The sequence below is a fragment of the Vulpes lagopus genome, chromosome 3 (genome assembly GCF_018345385.1).
Source record: "Vulpes lagopus strain Blue_001 chromosome 3, ASM1834538v1, whole genome shotgun sequence".
NCBI classification, from domain to species: Eukaryota; Metazoa; Chordata; class Mammalia; order Carnivora; family Canidae; genus Vulpes; species Vulpes lagopus.
The window spans coordinates 106036511-106055518 of NC_054826.1; the positions used below are offsets into that span (position 1 = coordinate 106036511).

The 19008-nt window shown below is 56.3% G+C and overlaps 2 protein-coding genes across 5 annotated transcripts; both read left to right on the plus strand.

The window, feature by feature from the left end:
* Positions 1 to 1412: 1412 nt before the first annotated feature.
* PRSS36 (serine protease 36) lies at positions 1413 to 12140 on the plus strand. 3 transcript variants are annotated; one of them, XM_041748794.1, is made up of 15 exons: positions 1413 to 1473; positions 1741 to 1776; positions 1977 to 2012; positions 2237 to 2399; positions 2802 to 3082; positions 5852 to 6018; positions 8290 to 8539; positions 8638 to 8767; positions 9104 to 9360; positions 9446 to 9609; positions 9931 to 10168; positions 10300 to 10441; positions 10680 to 10945; positions 11023 to 11144; positions 11608 to 12140. In XM_041748794.1, exons 1-15 carry the CDS (start codon positions 1437 to 1439, stop codon positions 11884 to 11886), a joined length of 2568 nt encoding a protein of 855 aa, XP_041604728.1. In that variant the 5' UTR covers positions 1413 to 1436; the 3' UTR covers positions 11887 to 12140. The 3 variants fall into 3 exon arrangements, with proteins under 3 accessions (XP_041604728.1, XP_041604729.1, XP_041604731.1); XM_041748795.1 differs by having other exon boundaries at positions 9446 to 9594; XM_041748797.1 differs by lacking the exon at positions 11023 to 11144 and having other exon boundaries at positions 10680 to 10758.
* Positions 10302 to 18981, plus strand: PRSS8 (serine protease 8). 2 transcript variants are annotated; one of them, XM_041748800.1, is made up of 6 exons: positions 10302 to 10441; positions 14936 to 15137; positions 16901 to 17063; positions 17376 to 17647; positions 17735 to 17901; positions 18028 to 18981. In XM_041748800.1, the coding sequence occupies exons 2-6, from the start codon at positions 15053 to 15055 to the stop codon at positions 18334 to 18336; spliced, it is 996 nt and encodes a 331-aa protein (XP_041604734.1). In that variant the 5' UTR covers positions 10302 to 10441; positions 14936 to 15052; the 3' UTR covers positions 18337 to 18981. The 2 variants fall into 2 exon arrangements, with proteins under 2 accessions (XP_041604734.1, XP_041604733.1); XM_041748799.1 differs by lacking the exon at positions 10302 to 10441 and having other exon boundaries at positions 14720 to 15137.
* The last annotated feature ends 27 nt before the right edge of the window (positions 18982 to 19008 follow it).

Consider the following 19008-nt stretch of genomic DNA (forward strand, 5'->3'; position numbering starts at 1 on the left):
GCAGTTGAGCATCTACCTTCGGCTCAGGGTGGGATCCTGGAGTCCCGGGATCGAGTCCCACATCAGGTTCCCCTTGAGGGGAACCTTTTCCCTCTGCTTCTGTCTCTGCCTCTCTCTGTGTGTCTCTCATGAATAAATAAATCTGAAGAAGAAGAAGAAGAAGAAGAAGAAGAAGAAGAAGAAGAAGAAGAAGAAGAAGAAATGCTCTACTTGTGGGTAGCAGGGGAAACCTGAGTGTGGCTATTCTGTGACTCTCCAGGTCTACTCTACACCCCTTCTCTATCCTGATCTGCTCCTCCAGAGCGACCTTCACAGGCCACATCACAGGCTCCCCATCACTTTGGCTTCTGGGAAGTTTCAGGGACGGGAGGAGCTGGCAGGTGATCAGAGGGTAGGAGGAAAGTGAGATGGGGACTTTTATTTCCCAGCTCTGCCTACTGAGCCACAGGTTGATAAAGGTTGCATTCCTCCACGGAGGGAGCTCCCGACTCATCAGCCTCTCCTCCAGCTACAGCTCTCCCTTTGGGCTTCCAGTGTGTGCTTCCTCTCTGCGTCTCCATTACTGCTAACCCCAAGATGCGTCACCATCCCTTGGTGGTTCCCTGAACCCTGCCTATACCTCTGTAAATAGTTCCTTCATTAAATTCCTCTCAATTCCTCTTTGAGGCACCACATGTTTCTTAGGTGGCCTCCTACTGAAACACACAGAGGGGTTGAGTGACTTTCCCAAGGTCACACAAAGAGTGACAACACTTGAGAGTACTCTAACACAGAAAAGGGTGCTATCTTTTTGGCTTTGCCAGGCTGCCCAGCCCCCTCCCAGAATCCTCAGCCCTGCCCAACCTGCCGGAAATCTGTGATCCTTTTGTTGGGATGGGATTGAATTCCCTAGGGCTCCCTTCCCAGACCTGGCCAGCAACTCCAGTAACCAGAGCTGTGTGAGAAGAAAGGACCAAGCCTTTGGGGTAAGGCACACCCTGAACAGAGGTGAGGTCTCAGGTGAGTCACGCCACTGAGGGGCCACCTCCTCTGTCCCCAGGGCCTGGGTTCACCCACGGCCTGGCCTCACCAAGGAGCCAATACATCAGCCTCCCAGCACCTTGGTTGTCCTCTCCTCCCACCTTTGCCCACAGGGTTCTCCACTCTTCTATCGCCCACTCAACAGCGCCCTGGAACTAGGACATCTGCCTCCCACCCCCAACTTGGGCCTCCAGTGATGTGAGATGCTCACAGGGCTCTGGGTGGGGCCTACAGGCTCCCTACTTCCCCTTCCAGCCCCAGATCCTCTCAGATTGCCAGAGATGGGCTCCAGCCAGGGAGGGTGGGGCTGCTCCTGGGACCATCAGGTGTCACACGGGCTGTCTAGGCAGTGACAGAGCTGTGACTGGGAGCAGACCTTCACCCATCTCCGTGCCTCCAGCTGACTCAAATGTGCCATGTCCCACCACCTGCTCCTTCCACTGGTGATCCTCGGTAACTTCAGGAGACAGGAGATGGCTACAATGGGCCAGGGTCCTAGTATCTGGGGAGCTGGAAACCAGGACTCCTGGGTTCTGTGTGGGTAATGGGGGGTCAGAGGAGGAAGGGGAGGAGGGAGTGAGATGTCAGAAGGGAGAGGAATAGTGTTTGAGAGGGGAAAGAGGCTTGGGTGTCATAGGGAGATGGAGCTTGCTGGGAGGGCATCAGGGAGGGCTTATCAAAGTGTAGATCTCTAGCCTCTCCCTGCTTCCCTCTTTCTAGCCATCAGCCCCATCCCAGGAGCTTTCCAGAACTCAGGTAAGGCAGTAGGGGGGGTGGGGGGAGTCATGTGGGAGGCAGCAAAGATAGGAGGGGTAACATGCCTACTGGCAGGGGACTGAAAGCCCAGGGACTGGGAAGGGTAGGGGGCAGGGGCCTAAGAACGGGAAGATGGGGCTGAGCAGTGTCGCGGGCTGGAAGTCACCAGTACCTTCCTCTCTTTACCTTCTAACCCTCAGCTCTCAGTTCCACCCAAGAAGAACCTGAAGATCTAGGTAAGGAAGAGTGGGGAGTTCCTCAGATCCTAAGGAAAGTTAAGGCTGGCTAGGCCAGGAGGGAGGTGGAAGTCACTGGAAAATTAGACGTGCCAAGGTCCTCACTGTTCTTGTTCAGAGGGGCAAACTGAGGCCGGGTGGGAGACAGGGCTTCGTCTTGAGCTCCCTGGGCCTCCGGCGTCGGGCAGCCGGCAGGCGACAACCTCCACGGTGCCCCAATGCAGACTGCGGGCGCCCTGAGCCCTCTGCCCGAATCCTGGGGGGCTCGGACGCGCAGCCGGGGAGCTGGCCGTGGCAGGTGAGCCTGCATCAGAGCGGGAGCCACATCTGCGGGGGCTCCCTCATCGCGCCTTCCTGGGTGCTCTCGGCGGCTCACTGTTTCGTGACGTGAGTATCGGCCCACAGCCCACCCCGGTCCACAGCCAGCCCTGCCTGCCCCGCGGCCTGAGACCGCCCGGCGCCGCTCTCCCCGCCCTCGCCCCCGCCCCGCCCCAAGGGCTCCGCGGAGCGGGGTCACCCCGGTTCCCAACGCGGTAGGCGCCGCCTGCAGGCCCGCCCCACCACTCCACCAAACATCCGACCCTGAACCCCGTCTGTCCGGCGTCCCCCAGTCAACCAACCCCCTGGGAATCGGATCCACTCCCCCCTCTTCCTGGGGACCTCTCTGAACCTGGCTCTCTCCAGCCCCAAATCCCGACCCAGGTTTCCCGCCGACCCCACCTTCCCGCGGGCTCTGAGCCCCTACCCCACGACAGTCGGCCTCCCCCCTCCCGCCGGGCCTCCGCGCAGGAACGGGACCCTGGAGCCTGCGACCGAGTGGTCGGTCCTGCTGGGCGCGCACTCCCAGGCCGCGGCCCCCGACGGCGCGCACGTGCGCGCGGTGGCCGCCATCCTCGTGCCGCGCAACTACAGCGGCGTGGCCCGCGGCGCCGACCTGGCCCTGCTGCGCCTCGCCTCGCCCGCCAGGCTGGGCCCCGCCGTGCGGCCCGTCTGCCTGCCGCGCGCCTCGCACCGCTTCGCCCACGGCGCCACCTGCTGGGCCACCGGCTGGGGGGACATCCAGGAAGCGGGTGAGTGTCGGGGAGGTGGGTTTCGGCGGCCGCGGAGCCCGCTGAGGAGTCCTCGGGCCGGGCCTAGAAGCCGGAGCCCCGGTGGGCGGGCGCGCGGGGCGGGGCCTCGGGAGGGGGACCCCGGGCGAGCGCCCGGAGCGCAGACCTCGGCCCGCTGAGCGCTCCGCCCGTCTCGCTCTATCTTCCCCGCTAAGGGCTCGCAAACCAAGGCTGCTGACTCCTCCAACCCATTACCTCTTCACCTTTCCTTCCAGTTGTTTTCTTTCCCGGATTTAGGATCCGACCAGGGTTCCCATCCTAGCTGTGCTGTTTCAGACAAAGCGCTTCACCCAATCCATTGCTTCCTCTGAAAATTGAGGAAAATCGTGCCAGTGCATGGGGTTGTCGGGTGGATTAAGTGAGGAAATCCATGTAAGGTTGATAGCACGGTGCCGAACATACTAATTAATGCACTTTAGGTACTTTTACCCTAGATAATCGTGCACTAAAGCACAGCGCCTGGCATATCCTAAGCATTCAGCAAATGTCCGTTTCTGCCCTCCTTTCTCCGGTCCCTCTCCTCCCATCCTACCCTTCTCTCACTCATCCTCTACTTACTCACCTCCTGTCTTTTCCCTGCTCACCCTCATTTATTCAGTTCATCTTTCATTTATTCAACAGATATTTCTTGAGCACCTTCTCAATGGGCTGGGCACTGAGGCATTAGAGATACGCCAGTGAAACATAACCAGCAAAAGTCCCTGCCTCAGAGCTTAAATTCTAGTAGGTAGACAAGCTATACATTCAGTAGATTGAGCAAACATTACACTAGAAGGTTTGGGAGAGGGACGCCTGGGTGGCTCAATGGTTGAGCGTCTGCCTTCGGCTCACTGCGTGATCCTGGTCCAGGGATGGAGTCCCACATCTGGCCCCCTGTGAGGAGCCTGCTTCTTCTTCTATCTGTATCTCTGCTTCCCTCTGTGTCTCTCATAAATAAATAAATAAATAAATAAATAAATAAATAAATAAATAAATCTTAAAAAAAAAAAGAAGAAGAAGAAGAAGGTTTGAGAGGAAATAGAGCACTTTCCCATTCCCTATCATCCCTATTATCCAATGCTACTTTTCCATGTTAACAAGGCCCCCACGATGCATTTACTGTGATCAGACCTGTGCTGTACAGTGCCCAGGGCTTTAGAAAAGGTGCTTCAGGAGGAGATACCACAGCCTGTGCTTAGAGGGGCCCCATCAGGGCAGGAGATGACATGAAAGGGTCATTCTGAGCACATAGGAAGTCCATGGGGATGGGCCCAAACCATCCTGACAAAGGGTATCCAGAACAGGAGATTTCTGGGGAGCTGTTATAAAAAGGACATAAGTTAGCATAACAGGCTAGTGTGGGGAGATAGAGGCCACTCTGGGGACTCACATGAGACATGACAGATGGAGAAGGGCCAGCTTGCCAGGCTGGAATGGAAGGGGCATAGGCAACAGAGGTCACGTAAGTTGCTAGGGCTGGACTATGAAAGCCCTAAGGTCAAACCAAGGTCCAGAGTATTCCACCAGTTCCCAGGATCCCTACGACAATCTCCAAACTTGCCTGGATAGCCCTCAAGTACAGCCTCACCATCACCTGACCTCTCAGGATTCTGGGTGGGGAGGCAACGAGCTCTGTCCACGCTCTCCATCACGGGTTCCTGGATTCTGAGACATTGTTTCCATCAAAGGCAGGTTTAAAAAAAAAAGGCAGGTTTACCTCAGGAAAGGGGTAGGCCTCAGATGTAGACAGTGGGATCCGTTGAGTGTTCTTGATAAGATCAGAGCTGAGCTTTAAAAACACATTCCTCTGTCATGGAGCACCTGGTGGCTCAGTCGGATAAGCATCTGACTCTTGATCTCAGCTCAGGTCTTGAGCCCAGTGTCGTGGGTTTAAGCCCCAAGTTGGGCTCCATGCTGGGTGTGCAACCTACCTAAATTTTTTTTTTAAAGATTCTACCCATTTATTCATGATAGACACAGAGAGAGGGGCAGAGACACAGGCAGAGGGAGAAGCAGGCTCCATGCTGGGAGCCTGACGCGGGACTCGATCCCAGGACTCCAGGATCACGCCCTGGGCCAAAGGCAGGCGCTAAACCGCTGAGCCACCCAGGGATCCCCCCTACATAAAATTTTTAAAAAATTAAAAATTAAAAAAAAAAAGAACATTTTTCTGTCAGCAACAAGTGAAGGGTGAGTGAGGAATGGACCAGTGAGGAACCTGGGCCAATCATCCAGACCCAAAGTTGTGCTTTCTAAACCAGGACAATTGCAGTGAAAATTGCAAGAAGTCACAATGAGAGGTTTTCAGGATTTGGGAACTGATTGGAGAGGGGAAAGCTGAGGCAGGGGTCAAAGCTGACACCCAGACTCCATGCTCTGTAACTTGGTACAGGGCCATGCTAGTCTCTATGGCACCTTTATTGAAAAGGGTACCCTCTCAAGATTGGCACAACCCATATCGGGGCACAGAGCTCAGTGATTTTAGCCCCACATGCATCATTTATTGTCTGGATACCTTTCTCCACTGCACTACCATCCATGGAAGCTCTCACCAGGTGCTTGATGGGGCCACTCCTGAGATGAGGGTGTAAGAAGAAGTTCTCAAATAACTGGTTTTGAATTCAGCAGGTAAGGGTGTCCTGGGGCATCTAGATAGAGATGCCCAGGAGGCACCTGGAGGGCATAGAGCTGAGCTAGGGAACAGAGGACTTCATATCTGCCTCACAGCCTTTGCTCTCTGGTTCCCTGCAGACCCCCTGCCTCTCCCATGGGTGCTACAAGAAGTGGAGCTCAGGCTGCTGGGAGAGGCTGCCTGTCAGTGTCTCTATAGCCGGCCTGGCCCCTTCAACCTCACTTTCCAGCTATTGCCAGGGATGCTGTGTGCTGGCTACCCGGAGGGCCGCAGAGACACTTGCCAGGTATGGAGGGGGGAGGCCTGCATCTGCCCAGCAGGGCCAGGCAAAACCCTGATAGGAATCATGGGGAATAGACAAATCTCATCTCTCTCTCTGCAAAAAGAGGGCAAGATTGCTAATGATTGCTAAAGAGGATTGATGAGAAGATAAATGGACAGAACTTGGAGCTTGACAAGAGGGTACTGTTACTTATGGCAGTTCACCGTGCAGAGGTTATGTGTCAGACTCTAGAGTGAGTCAGCCTGGTTAGAAGTCCAGCACCACCACTTATTAGTTCTGTGACCTTGGCTGAGTTATTTAACTTCTGGATGTCCAGACTTTCTCACCTGGCAGATGGAGATGATAGCATTATTGACCTCATAGGGTAATTATGATGATCACATGAATTTATAGATATAAAAACACTTAGGACAGTGTTTGGTTTTTAATAAGAGCTTAAATAAGTATTAGCTATTATTATTATTATTCCACATCCCAGTCCACAATACAGCACCTGTTACTTAGTAAATATTCAACACATAGTTATTATTTTTTTTTAAATGAGTTTATCTGGGGTGCCTGACTGGCTCAGTCCATAGAATGTATGACTCTGTTTTGTTTTGTTTTTTAAGATTTTTATTTATTTATCCATGAAAGACACAGACAAAGAGGCAGAAACGTAAGCAGAGGGAGAAGTGGGCTCCCTGCGGGGAGCCTGATGCAGGACCCAATCCCAGGACCCCAGGATCATGATCTGATCCAAAGGCAGATACTCCACCACTAAGCCACCCAGGTGCCCCGAGTGTACAACTCTTGATCTCAAGGTAGTGAGTTCAAGCCCCATGTTGGGTGCAGAAATTATTTAAAAATAAAATTTAAAAAAGAAGAAGGATTAATCCTTTACAAAAAAGAATTTCCCAGGTATCTTGCTGAAAGCGAACACATACTATATTTTAACTATTTTCCCCAGAAACTTTCCTCCAATGGCACACATTTTTTTGTGTGATTGATTGATTTGAGGGCAGCCCCCGTGGCACAGTGGTTTGGCACCGCCTTGCAGCCCCAGGTGTGATCCTGGAGACTGGGGATCGAGTCCCACGTCGGGCTCCCTGAATGGAGCCTGCTTCTCCCTCTGCCTGTGTCTCTGTCTCTCTCTCTTTCTGTCTCTCTCTCTCTCTGTCTCTCATGAATAAATAAAAGCTTAAAAAAAAAAAAGATTGATTTGAGAGAGAGAGTACAAGTGGGGGGAGGAAGAGGGACAAGCAGACTCTGCACTTGATCCCACCATCCTGAGATAATGACCTGAGCTAAAATCAAGAGTCAGATGCTTTGGGGTGTCTGGATGACTAAGATGGTTGAGTGTCCAACTCCTGGTTTGGGCTCAGGTCATGATCTCCTGCTGGGAGATCTCTGGCATCTGGGCTCCCTGCTCAGCTGGGGAGTCTGCTTCTCCCTCTCCCTCTGTCCTTCCCCCCAACTCCAATGCTCGCTCTCGCTCTCTCGCTCTCTCTCTCACATAAATAAAATCTTCAAATAAATAACTCTTTTAAAATATTATCTAAAAAAAGTCAGATACTTAACTGAGTCACCCAGGCACCCCCAATGGCACACATTTTTGAGGGTGCTCAAGCATGCATGGTGGCAATGGATTCAAGCTAGATAGCCTTCCTTCCAGGTCCCCCCCAGTTATGAGGTTCCAGGACCCATGGACATAATCCCCTGCCTCCTTATTTATTTGTTTGTTTGTTTGTTTGTTTGTTTTTGAGAGACACACAGAGAGAGGCAGAGACGTAGGCAGAGAGAGAGAAGCAGGCCCCACTCGATCCAGGATCATGCCCTGAGCGGAAGGCAGATGCTCAACTGCTGAGCCACCCAAGCGTCCCCGCTTGCTGCTTTCTAACAGCTTATTTCTAACAGCCTCTTCCTCCTGACTTGTGGCATCTCTGATTTGCTTCAACAAGCGGTTGCACTTAGAAATCCAGAACAGGATTTGAGGCATTTATAGAACAAGAATCATTTGGCTCTGAATGGGCCCTGCAGGTCTCTCTAGCATGGTCTTGAATGCATTAGCTTGGTGCCCTTGACTTTGGCTGCTCATCAGCCTTTCTGCCTTACAAGGCTTTCTTCTGCTTAGAGTTGTAGGGAATGCAGAGGACAAAGCTCAGACAGGGCAGATTTCTAGAAGGTGGCTCTATGTTGGGCAACAAGAAGAGGTCTAGAACCTTTGTGAGGTGACCCAGTGTAAGCTGGTGGATCCCTGGGCTGACCCCTTGACACTGAATTATCTATCATCAGGGAGACTCTGGGGGCCCCCTGGTCTGTGAGGAAGGTGGCCGATGGTTCCAGGCAGGAGTCACCAGCTTTGGCTTTGGCTGTGGACGGAGGAACCGCCCTGGAATCTTCACCGCTGTGGCTCCTTATGAGGCATGGATACGGGAACAGGTGATTGGCTCAGAGCCTGGGCCTGCCTTTCCCACCCAGTCCTGGGAGCCCCAGTCAGGTGCCTGGGAGCCCACGGATCAGAACTGCAGCATTGCTCTGCCAGGTGAGGGAGCAGGACCCCTAGATGGCAGCTGGACATGGGAGATTTGAGTTGGGGTAGGGGTCTGGGAGGCCCCCTGACCCAGGCCTCTCACCCCTCAGAGTGCGGGAAGGCCCCAAGGCCAGGGGCCTGGCCCTGGGAGGCCCAGGTGATGGTGCCAGGATCCAGACCCTGCCATGGGGCGTTGGTGTCTGAAAGCTGGGTCTTGGCACCTGCCAGCTGCTTTCTGGAGTGAGTGAAAACCCAGTCTCAGACACATTCTTGCCCCTCCTCCCCTGACCTGAGACACTATTTACCTGTCCTCAGCCCTTCCCCCATGTAGGGTAGGAGTAGGGGTGGAGGGGCACATCTATTTGGAGTGTGGGGTCTCACTGGCAGGTGTAGGATCCAGCTCGCAAAGTAGGATCCTAGTCTACCTGGGGCGAGTAGGGGGTAGTATGAGTTTGATCCGGGATGCCACGAGTCCAAGCCAGATGTGTGTGTGTGTGTGTGTGTGTGTGTGTGTGTGTGGTTTTGAGCTGAGTGTGCAGGATCCGGCCCACGGCCCCAGTTTCCCCCATCCCGCAGCCCCATCAACTCAGATGGCCCGCCCCGCGACCTGGACACCTGGCGCGTGCTGCTGCCCTCGCGTCCGCGCGCAGAGCTGGTGGCGCGCCTCGTGCCGCACGACAATGCCTCGTGGGACGACGCCTCGGACCTGGCGCTGCTGCAGCTGCGAGCGCCGGTGAACCTGAGCACGGCCCCACGGCCAGTGTGCCTCCCTCACCCAGAACACTACTTCCTGCCCGGCAGCCGCTGCCGCCTGGCTCGCTGGGGCCGCGGGGGTGAGCAGGGGGCGGCGCCGGGCTGGACGGAGGCGAGCGGGACTCACTCCCACGCGGTGCTGGCGCTCTCTCTTCTCGGTTCCAGAACCTGCGCCCGGCCCCAACGCACAGCTCGAGGCCGAGCTGCTGGGCGGCTGGTGGTGTCACTGCCTGTACGGCCGCCAGGGGGCGTCCGTGCCGCCGCCGGGAGACCCGCCGCGCGCGCTCTGCCCCGCGTACCAGGAGGAGGAGGAGGCGGGCGGCTGCTGGGTGCGCGGCGGGGGCGGGGGCGGGGGCGGGGGCGGGGGGCAGGGGCCGGGCGCCCGGGTCCTGAAGGCCACCTGGAGCACTTCGGGGAGGGGCCTGAGATGGGCCCTGGGCGACGTCTGGCCTTGCTACACCTAGGTTCACAGAGAATCCTAAAGCGAGGGCTGACTTCTTGTGCAGACTAGTATTGGCGAGTGGCGTGGAGGAGGTGGGGCTTGTCATGTCTGAGTGGGAGAGAGAGAGACGGAGAGAGAGAGGGAGGTGCAGGAAAGCCCCAGGACCTTGGAGAGCCTCTCACTAGCGCGCACACACTCTTGCTTGCAGAACTACTCTCATCGGAGCCTCCTGTGCCAGGAGGAGGGGACTTGGTTCCTGGCTGGAATCAGCGACTTTTCCAGTGGCTGCCTGCGTCCCAGAGTCTTCCACCCCCTGCAGACCCATGGCCCGTGGATCAGCCACGTGACGCGCGGAGCCTACCTAGAAGACCAGCTGACCTGGGACTGGGGCTCTGAGGGGGAGGAGACTGACACACAGACTTGTCCCCCGCACACAGAACATGGTGGTGAGGGCTCAGGGCTTAATGTCTCCTGAGGCTTTGGGGCTTAGGGGCTCCTACATGAGCTAAGACCCGTGGTTAGGTCTTCATGGGTCAGCTGCGAAGCCTCCGTTTAAGTGGTCACCTCCTCTCCCTAGCCTGTGGCCTGCGACCAGAGCCCGCTGTGGTGGGGGTCCTGTGGCCCTGGTTGGCAGAAGTGCACGTGGCTGGAGATCGAGTCTGCACTGGGATCCTGGTGGCCCCAGGCTGGGTTCTGGCAGCCACTCACTGTGTCCTCAGGTAGGTCTCACCCATCTCTTGGACAAGAAGGAAAAATGGAGAGATGGGCCTAAGGGCTCTTAACAATAGTGGGACTCTCCATTTGGGGCTCTTACGGTGCAGGGGAGTGCCTCAAGTGTTTTGAGGTAGAAGAGAGATCTGGCAGGAGGAATACTCAATGGAACGACCCATTCTGCACTGGGAAGGACTTTACGGCCACTGGGAGAGCAGGGGATGACATTGAGCTTTGTTCCAACAGGCCAGGCTCCACGACAGTGCCTTATATTGAAGTGTACCTGGGCCGGGCAGGGGCCAACCCCCTCCCACAGGGCCACCAGGTATCCCGGGTGGTCACCAGCATCCGCCTGCCCCGGCACCTGGGACTTCGGCCCCCTTTGGCCCTCCTGGAGCTGAGCTCCCGGGTGGAACCCTCCCCATCAGCCCTGCCCATCTGCCTTCACCCAGGGGGTATCCCCCTGGGGGCCAGCTGTTGGGTGCTGGGCTGGAAGGACCCCCGGGACCGAGGTGAGAGCCCAGGGTCCTGGGGGTGAGGAGTGACTGAAGGCCAGAAGCCCTGCGACAACCCTCTCTTCTCTCTCTAGTCCCCGTGGCTGCAGCTGTCTCTATCTTGATGCCACGACTCTGTCACTGTCTCTATCAGGGCATCCTGCCCCCTGGGACTCTCTGTGTTCTGTATTCGGAGGGTCAGGAGGACAGATGTGAGGTAATGGGGCCTGGGCATCCCCGTCCGGGGAGAGGGGAGCCAGGCAGCACTGGGCAGCCCAGCAGGACCCTATAGAGTGAGCTGGGTTGAAATTCTGTTTTTTTTTTTTAAGATTTTATTTATTTGTGAGAGACACAGAGAGGCAGAGACATGGGCAGAGGGAGAAGCAGGCCTCCTGCGGGGAGCCTGATGTGGGGATCATGGGATCATGCTGCGATTGTGACCTGAGCCAAAGGCAGACGTTCAACCACTGAGCCACCCAGGCGCCCTTGGGTTAGAATTCTTGAGTGCTGGGCCCCAAATGGGAAGAAGCAGTGCTTCCCATCTGGACTTTAGAGAGAGACCAGGGGCTCGGATGCCTGAGGATAGGGACAAGCAGCGCTCTGTGGCTGGACTCTAAGAAGAGATAGAGGAGCAGGAGGAAGGGTAAGAGACCCTTTGGGGCTTGGCTCTGATACTGCAGGTGACCTCAGCACCTCCCCTCCTGTGCCAGACGGAGGGAGGCTCCTGGGTGCTCATGGGCATGGCTGTTCGAGGGAGCCGGGAGCTGTTCGCTGCCATTGGCCCTGAAGAGGCCTGGATCTCCCAGATGGTGGAGGAAGCCCATTTCCTGCCTCCCAATGGCTACCCCCACTGGCCCCCTGAAGGCAGCAACCTCTGCCCCCCTGAAATGGCCAGGGCCTCAGGCTCCCCTCGGGTTGCCCTCTTCCTGCTGCTCCTGACCCCCCTGATCCAGGGCTGAGGGGGCCTGGGTCCGTGAGCCACCCCTCCTCCTCCCCCCACTCCCTCCAACCTTCCACTTCCCACCCAGTACAGCTGGAATGTGGCCCAACCGGCTTTGTTCCCTCGCCCCGCCACCGCCACCGAACCTCCAGGCCGCCCCACCCACCTGGACTGCAGCGGCTCTGGCTCTGGGTAATTGGGCCTCCCCAGCTATTTTGGGCTCCGGAATCCTTGGGGGCACCGGGAAGCGGACAATAAAGGTGTAAACACAGACACATGGCCTTATGTCATTGCTGGGGGCAGGCCAAGGGGCTGGGGGAAGCCCACAGGGTAGGGCCCATCCCTGCTGGGGCTCTGTGAGTCAGACTTTGGGCTCCCAGGAAATGTGTCCCTGATAACGTGGCAGCTGTCCTTCATTCCTGCCCCAGGGCGGGGGAGGTGGGGTGGCAGCTGGGTGTGTGTCACCTCCCCGGTGGAATCAGCATCCCTAGCACCTGCCAGACACCTCAGCCCAGGCTCAGACCCTACTGTCCTCCCCCCAACCCAGAACAAGGGCTAGGGTGAGGGTTGAAGAAGGGTCCTGGAGTCTGGGAGTCCAGGGGCTACCATATCCTGTATCCACAGACAGATGCCCCCTCATATATATACCCTGTTGAGTGACCCAGAGTGTACACCTCCAGTGTCCCCAATACATACATGACACACGCTTAACAGTTCCCCACCTTCACATCCTGCCCAGTGTCCCCAGAGTTTGGGCATCATCATGTGTCCTTGTGTGTGTACATCCCACTACCCCACTCACCTTTTTTTTTTTTAAGATTTTATTTATTTGAGGGATGCCCGGGTAGCTCGGGGGCATCATCATGTGTCCTTGTGTGTGTACATCCCACTACCCCACTCACCTTTTTTTTTTTTAAGATTTTATTTATTTGAGGGATGCCCGGGTAGCTCGGGGGTTGAGTGTCTGCCTTCCAGCTCAGGGCATGATCCTGGAGTCCCAGGATTGAGTCCCGCATCAGGCTCCCTGCGTGGAGCCTGCTGCTCCCTCTGCCTGTGTCTCTGTGCCTCTCTCTATGTGTCTCTCGTGAATAAATAAATTAAAATCTTAAAAAATATATATTTTATTTATTTGAGAGAGAGAGCACAGGTGGGGATGGGGGGCGTAGGAGTGGCAGAGGAAGTGGGAGAAGCAGGCTCCCTACTGAGCAGAGAGCCCTGAACTCCCAGGATCCAAGCCCAAGCCAAAGGCAGCCGCTTAACCAACTGAGCCAGCCCCCCTCGCTCCTCATGTATTAGTGCCCTCCCAGCATGAATACAACTGCATTCCCTGCTTACTCCGAAGTCAGGGGGTCTGGGGTCTGATGGATCAGCCCATGAAGTAGTGCTCTGTGACCAGGGAATACATATGGAGACGTCCCTGGCTGGGGATTAAGAAAGGGTCACAGAAGAGATTATGTCTGAGTACAGAAAAAGAGCAAATGGAGACCCAGGAAGGAGGCAGTACTTGGGGTGCAAGTCACAGATGAAGGTGGCAGAGGGGTCACCTTTGGGGCCAGAGTCACCATCTCTAGGTGGGGTGGGCAGAGGATACGGGAGAGGAGGGAGGAAGTTCTTGGGAGATAGAGGAGATGGCAGAGGTTCTTTAAGGGCCAGGGTTGTCATTGGCTGCCAGAGCCCCAAGAGGATAGCCCACCTGTGTCCAGTACCCGGATGCCATCCCCCACAAACATTTAAACACCCACCCTTGGGTAGCCTGGGTGGCTCGGCGGTTTAGTGCCGCCTTCAGTCCAGGGCGTGATCCTGGAGACCCAGGATCGAGTCCCACGTCAGGCTCCCCTTTGGGAGCTGCTTCTCCCTCTGCCTGTGTCTCTACCTCTCTCTCTCTGTGTCTCTCGTGAATAAATAAAATCTTTTTAAAAATTAAATAAATAGATAAACACCCACCCTTGACCCAAACCCACCACAGTGTCCAATGTCATCCCCTCCTCCCCAGCTTAGACCCCTTCCCACTCCACTCCAGGAGTTCCCTACCCTCTGGGGCCCTAAAATTTCGGCTATGAGGTCCCAGTCTTAGAGAAAGTAGGTGGGGGAGTGGGGCTCTCTTCTGAGGCTTGAAGCCAACATACATGCCCAGGTGCAAACCTGAGGACAAACCTGTCCCCTGGCTGGGCCACTGGGCCTTCCTTCTTCCCCTGAGCCTGTGCCTCCTCCCCGCTGCAACCTCGACCCGGACACGCTTTCCCGGACCATCCTTCGACTACCTTTGCCACTTCCCATCGCCTCTCAGGCCTCTGTCCTAATAGCACCTTCTCTGGGAGCCCTTCTCAATGCCGGCCGATGTCAATCTCCCGTGATCAGGCCTCCAGAGCCCCTGTGCCTAGCCTGAAATTATTCTAGAATTCCTGTGTGATGATTTGATTCGAAGCTGTCACCCCTATTTCACTGTGAGCTCAGTGAAGGCAGAGATGGTGTCTGCTTTGTCTCCTGTGCCTGGAACATAGTAGGCACTCAGGAAATATTTGTGAGATGATCAGCATGGCCAGTCACGCTGCACACAGATGATGCTGCAGTCTCTACAGGAGGGCCTGAAAAGACAGGGGTCCTGGGCTCAAAGACCAGGCTGAGGGAGAGCAGGAAGGAGGAGCACAGCAGCCCCAGGACAAGAAAGGCTGGGCCAGGCCCTGGGGGACATAACTGGTCTGGGAGACCTGAAAGACCTGGGCCAGATGCCACTTGGGTCACATTCTAGGGAGCCTAGCTATCAGGGATTTCCAGTCCCGCCTGGAGGGCACACACACACACACACACACACACACAGAGCCTGGGGATCTGGGAGGACTTAGGACCTTGTAATCCAGAAAACCTGGTGGAGCTAAGTGTGGAGGGCGGGGCCAGGGGAGGGGCAGGCAGGTAGGTGCCTTTCTCCAAGGATCCACATTCTGGAAGGTCTCCGCGTAGTTAGGCCGAGTTGCAGACGTGTCCTTACGGCTGCGGAGACCCCAGCGTCTCCCTTTGCGCCTTACCTCTGCCTTCAAATCTAGTCTTGGACATCTCTTCTCCCTTCCCAGTGCGGATTCCAGGATCTCTTCCCTCTGGGCCCAATACCAGGAACTTGCCGTTGAAACCAGCCCTAGGTACCTTCCCTCGGGTGCCTGGTGTCTCCCCGGGGGCCCTGGTCCTGGGCCATGGCCCACAGGGCAGGTCTGGGGCCTGGGTGGCTGGAGGCTGTGGCCATTCTGCTTTTACTTGGATTATTCCGGTCCGGACTTGGTGAGTATGTGCGGTGGTCAGACAGTGTGGGGCTCAAGGGAGGGGTAATACACATAGGCTGGGGGTATAACCCTTTTTTGGGCACACCCCTTACCCTGGACTCAAGAACCCCCAGCTTCAGCTCCTTAGCTCCGGGCCTCTCCCTCTCCCTTCGGCGTTGGCCTCCCAGGGCGGGGTGGGACAGCCTCTGGAGAAGTGGCAGGTGCTAAGGGATCTGGGAACTTTTTCTCAGGGTCTTTCCTGTTTACCCTTCCCTCTTTCTCTCCCTCCTGGAGCTGAGGGGATGAAGGTGAGGCTTGGGTGGGGGAGGGGGAAGGAAGGGGACGTGGGTTCAGATTCCAATGGAATGTTTCATGAGTACCTGAGCCTCTCTCCATAGGGCCCTCTTCCTTACCCTTACTGCTTTATGTAAATCCTCCCAGTAGTTCTGTGAGATGGAGGTTACAGCCCTCATTCTATGGAGAAAGAAACTCCGATGCAGAGAAGTGACTTACCCAAGAGTACACAGCCAGTAAGAGGCATAGCTGGGATTTTAAACCCTGGTCTGACTCCAAAGGTACATCTTTTGAGGAAAACAAACCAGGGGTTTCCTTCCTTGCAAGGCACACCACTCGACTATGAGTCCGGTTTTCAGTGCCCACTTCACCGCAAACCACTGGCTGTGTATTCTTGGCCAGTCCTCTCCCCTCAAAAAGGAAGTCAGTTATGTTTGTCTCCTGGGGCCCAGGGAGGACTCCTGGAGATAAAGGAAGTGAAAGCCCTCCCGCAGCCTGGCATTGCTGGACCGTCACTAAATAGTAGCTATTGTCATTATTATGAGGAGCGAAGGAGGAGCTTGGCTGGGGAGTTTTCTCTGCTGGGGGGGCGGCGGGGAGGGGAGGTGACTTTGTGAAGGGCTGTTGGGTCCTGCTCCACAGAGGGGAGGCCTCCGTGGGGGTGAGGCCGTCCTGGAAATCAGATGTTCAGTGTGGGAGTCCTGTTGTTTGTTAGACACATATCCACGACTCCATCTGTGTGCCCAGCCCTGTGCTCCAGTCCCTGTCACCAGGGACTTACCCAGATTAGTGCAGATGAAGCAGTCACAGACACCAGCACAACAGCTGTATGATAGGGCAGCTGGGGGTGGGGGGAGCATGGGGGCTCTGGGCGTTCCTGCCATTGTCCAACTCAGCCAGCAGGGTCAGGGCAGGTTAAGGAGAGGCTGGCATTTGAATCACCTCCATAGGCAAATAGGTTTGCTGAGCGGAGTAGGATGAGGCAAGAGGGATGGAGGATGCTCGGCAGAGTGGCCTGGCTGAGCAGAGGTCTAGAGGCAAACAAGTGTGTAGCCCCCTGTGTGTGACAGGAAGTGTCCGGAGGGATGGCTGGAGCAGATGGTCCTGTCATGGAAGGTCTGGAATGTATGTTAAGGACCATGTGGAGCCCGGAAAGGATTTAAGCTGAGGTGTGACCTGATCAGATTTGTGGTTTATAAAGATCTTCTGATGTGTAAGGAGTGGACTGAGTGGAAGGCACTCAGTGGCCTGAGTGGAGGGCCTAAAAGAAAGGAAGCTGGAAGAAACCCAAGTTGGGTAATGAGCTCGGTAGGGGGGGGCAGAACTAACCATGCCCGCTGAGCAGTGGATGAGGACAAACGGGTGGCTGGCTCCTGGGAACTCACTTCCCAGACTCCAAACCAGATTGTTAGAAGTGGCAGGCCTGAGGCCCCAGGAGGTACGGGGGCCCCAACAGGACCTGACCTCCTGACCTTCCTCCCTGGACAGCCTTCTGTGGTGTGGCCTCCCAAGCACGAATCACAGGCGGCAGCGGTGCAGCCGCTGGCCAGTGGCCCTGGCAGGTCAGCATCACCTATGATGGCGTCCATGTGTGCGGCGGTTCTCTCGTTTCTGAGCAGTGGGTGCTCTCAGCTGCTCACTGCTTCCCAAGGTACCAGCTGGGTGGTGGGCGAGGGGCATGGGGCAGGGAGTCAAAAGTAGGCTGAGGTCCAAGTTAGGGATCAGTCTAGGCCAGAGGTTGGGGTCCTTGGGTGGGATCTAGGGATATCAATGATTCAGTCTGAAAGGATCAGTGAGGAGTGAAGGACAGAGGTCACAGGTCACAGGATAAAACTGTGGTCTGTGACCTGAAAGGCCATTTGCCTGGGACCAGACAGACTGGGGTTGGGTGGAACAGGGCAATGCAGGATTAGGGAAGTGGGAGAGGTCTCCTGGGTCCCAGCCTTGGCCCCTCCACCTGCAGGGAGCACGTGAAGGAAGACTATGAGGTAAAGCTGGGTGCCCACCAGCTGGACTCCTATACCCCTGAGGCCGAGGTCCGCACCGTGGCACAGGTCATTTCCCACACCAGCTACCAGCAGGAGGGCTCCCAGGGTGACATCGCACTCCTCCAACTCAGTAGCCCGGTCACCTTCTCCCGCTACATCAGGCCCATCTGCCTCCCTGCAGCCAACGCTTCGTTCCCCAATGGTCTCCAATGTACCGTCACCGGATGGGGCCACGTGGCGCCCTCAGGTGAGGTGGGCACTGATGTCCAGAGCCATGGGGGTGGTACCTAACTCAGGGCAGAAGGCCTCAGGCAAGCATCTTTTGCTCCTCCAGTGAGCCTCCTGGCCCCCCGGCAACTACAGCAACTCGAGGTGCCGCTGATCAGCCGCGAGACCTGTAACTGCCTGTACAACATCAACGCTAAGCCTGAGGAGCCCCACTTTATCCAGCAGGACATGGTGTGTGCTGGCTATGTGAGAGGGGGCAAGGATGCCTGCCAGGTAAATGCAGGGGGGTCCAGTGAGACAAGTGCGTCTCAGGGGGAAATGAGGGCCTAATGGGGCTGGTGTGGCTGACTGGAGGCCTGGGGCCTCATCCTGATATTACTGTACGGCTCTTCTCTTCAGGGTGACTCTGGGGGCCCGCTCTCTTGCCCTGTGGCGGGCCTGTGGTACCTGGCAGGCATTGTGAGCTGGGGCGATGCCTGTGGGGCCCCCAACAGGCCTGGCGTGTACACTCTGACCTCCAGCTATGCCTCCTGGATTCACCATCAAGTGACAGAGCTCCAGCCTCGTGTGGTGCCCCAAATCCAGGAGTCCCAGCCCGATGGCAATCTCTGTGTCTACCATCAGGCCTTCAGCTCTGCCCCAGCCCAGAGCTTATTGGGGCTCATCCTTCTGCTGCCACTAGGCCTGACCCTCAGCCTCCTCTGCTAAGCTAGTCATCTAAGGAGCTGACCCTGCTTCCAGGACTTCCACACACTGCACCCAAGGACAGATGCCTGCCTTGGGAATGGACCTGGCCCTTCCCTGACATCTTTTGGGCCTAGGGACCGGCTTGATTCACTCCTTCCTCCCAAGACCTGTGGGAGTACATCCTGACCTTTGAGCCCCCTCTTCTGGGTTGGTTCTTTGGGACTACAATCCACAGTTGGGAGGCTCATTACCTGTGGCATTGGCTAGAACCTCTGGCCGCCTCCACCTGCTGTCCACAAGCCTGCCGGTTGGGCTTCTATGGAGCCCCTGAGGACCCTTAACTATGAAAATGAGCCCTGGCTCCCTGCTTTGTTTCCAGAAGACTAGGCTAATTGCTGCTGAAAAGCTGGCCCCAGCGCCCCACCAGTCCTGCCTGATAAGCCCCATCACTTCACCCTCTTCCTATCTTCTGAGCTGGGGCTGCCTCTGGGCAGCAAGTTTGCAAGCACAGAAAAGGCCCCAATCTTGCCCCATCGGCTGCCATGCCCTTTTTGAACCTCGATTCCTAGACTCCGGAGGACTGAGCCCCCACCGGAACTGGGCTTGGGCTTGGATCTGGGGTGAGGGCTAGAAGGAACAAGCAGGAGTAAAATGTTTTTGAGCAAAGCTGCTGTGTGTGTGACCCGCCACGAA

Bases quoted from the DNA above. Each gene is read 5' to 3' on its own strand.
- PRSS36 (XM_041748794.1), top strand. From the start codon at position 1,437: ATGTCCCACCACCTGCTCCTTCCACTGGTGATCCTCG. The intron at 8,768-9,103 runs GTGAGTGAAAAC...CCCATCCCGCAG, and splicing joins CCTGCCAGCTGCTTTCTGGA to CCCCATCAACTCAGATGGCC. The intron at 10,442-10,679 runs GTAGGTCTCACC...TTGTTCCAACAG, and splicing joins GCCACTCACTGTGTCCTCAG to GCCAGGCTCCACGACAGTGC.
- PRSS8 (XM_041748800.1), top strand. From the start codon at position 15,053: ATGGCCCACAGGGCAGGTCTGGGGCCTGGGTGGCTGGAGGCTGTGGCC. The intron at 15,138-16,900 runs GTGAGTATGTGC...CTCCCTGGACAG, and splicing joins ATTATTCCGGTCCGGACTTG to CCTTCTGTGGTGTGGCCTCC. The intron at 17,902-18,027 runs GTAAATGCAGGG...TCTTCTCTTCAG, and splicing joins GGGGCAAGGATGCCTGCCAG to GGTGACTCTGGGGGCCCGCT.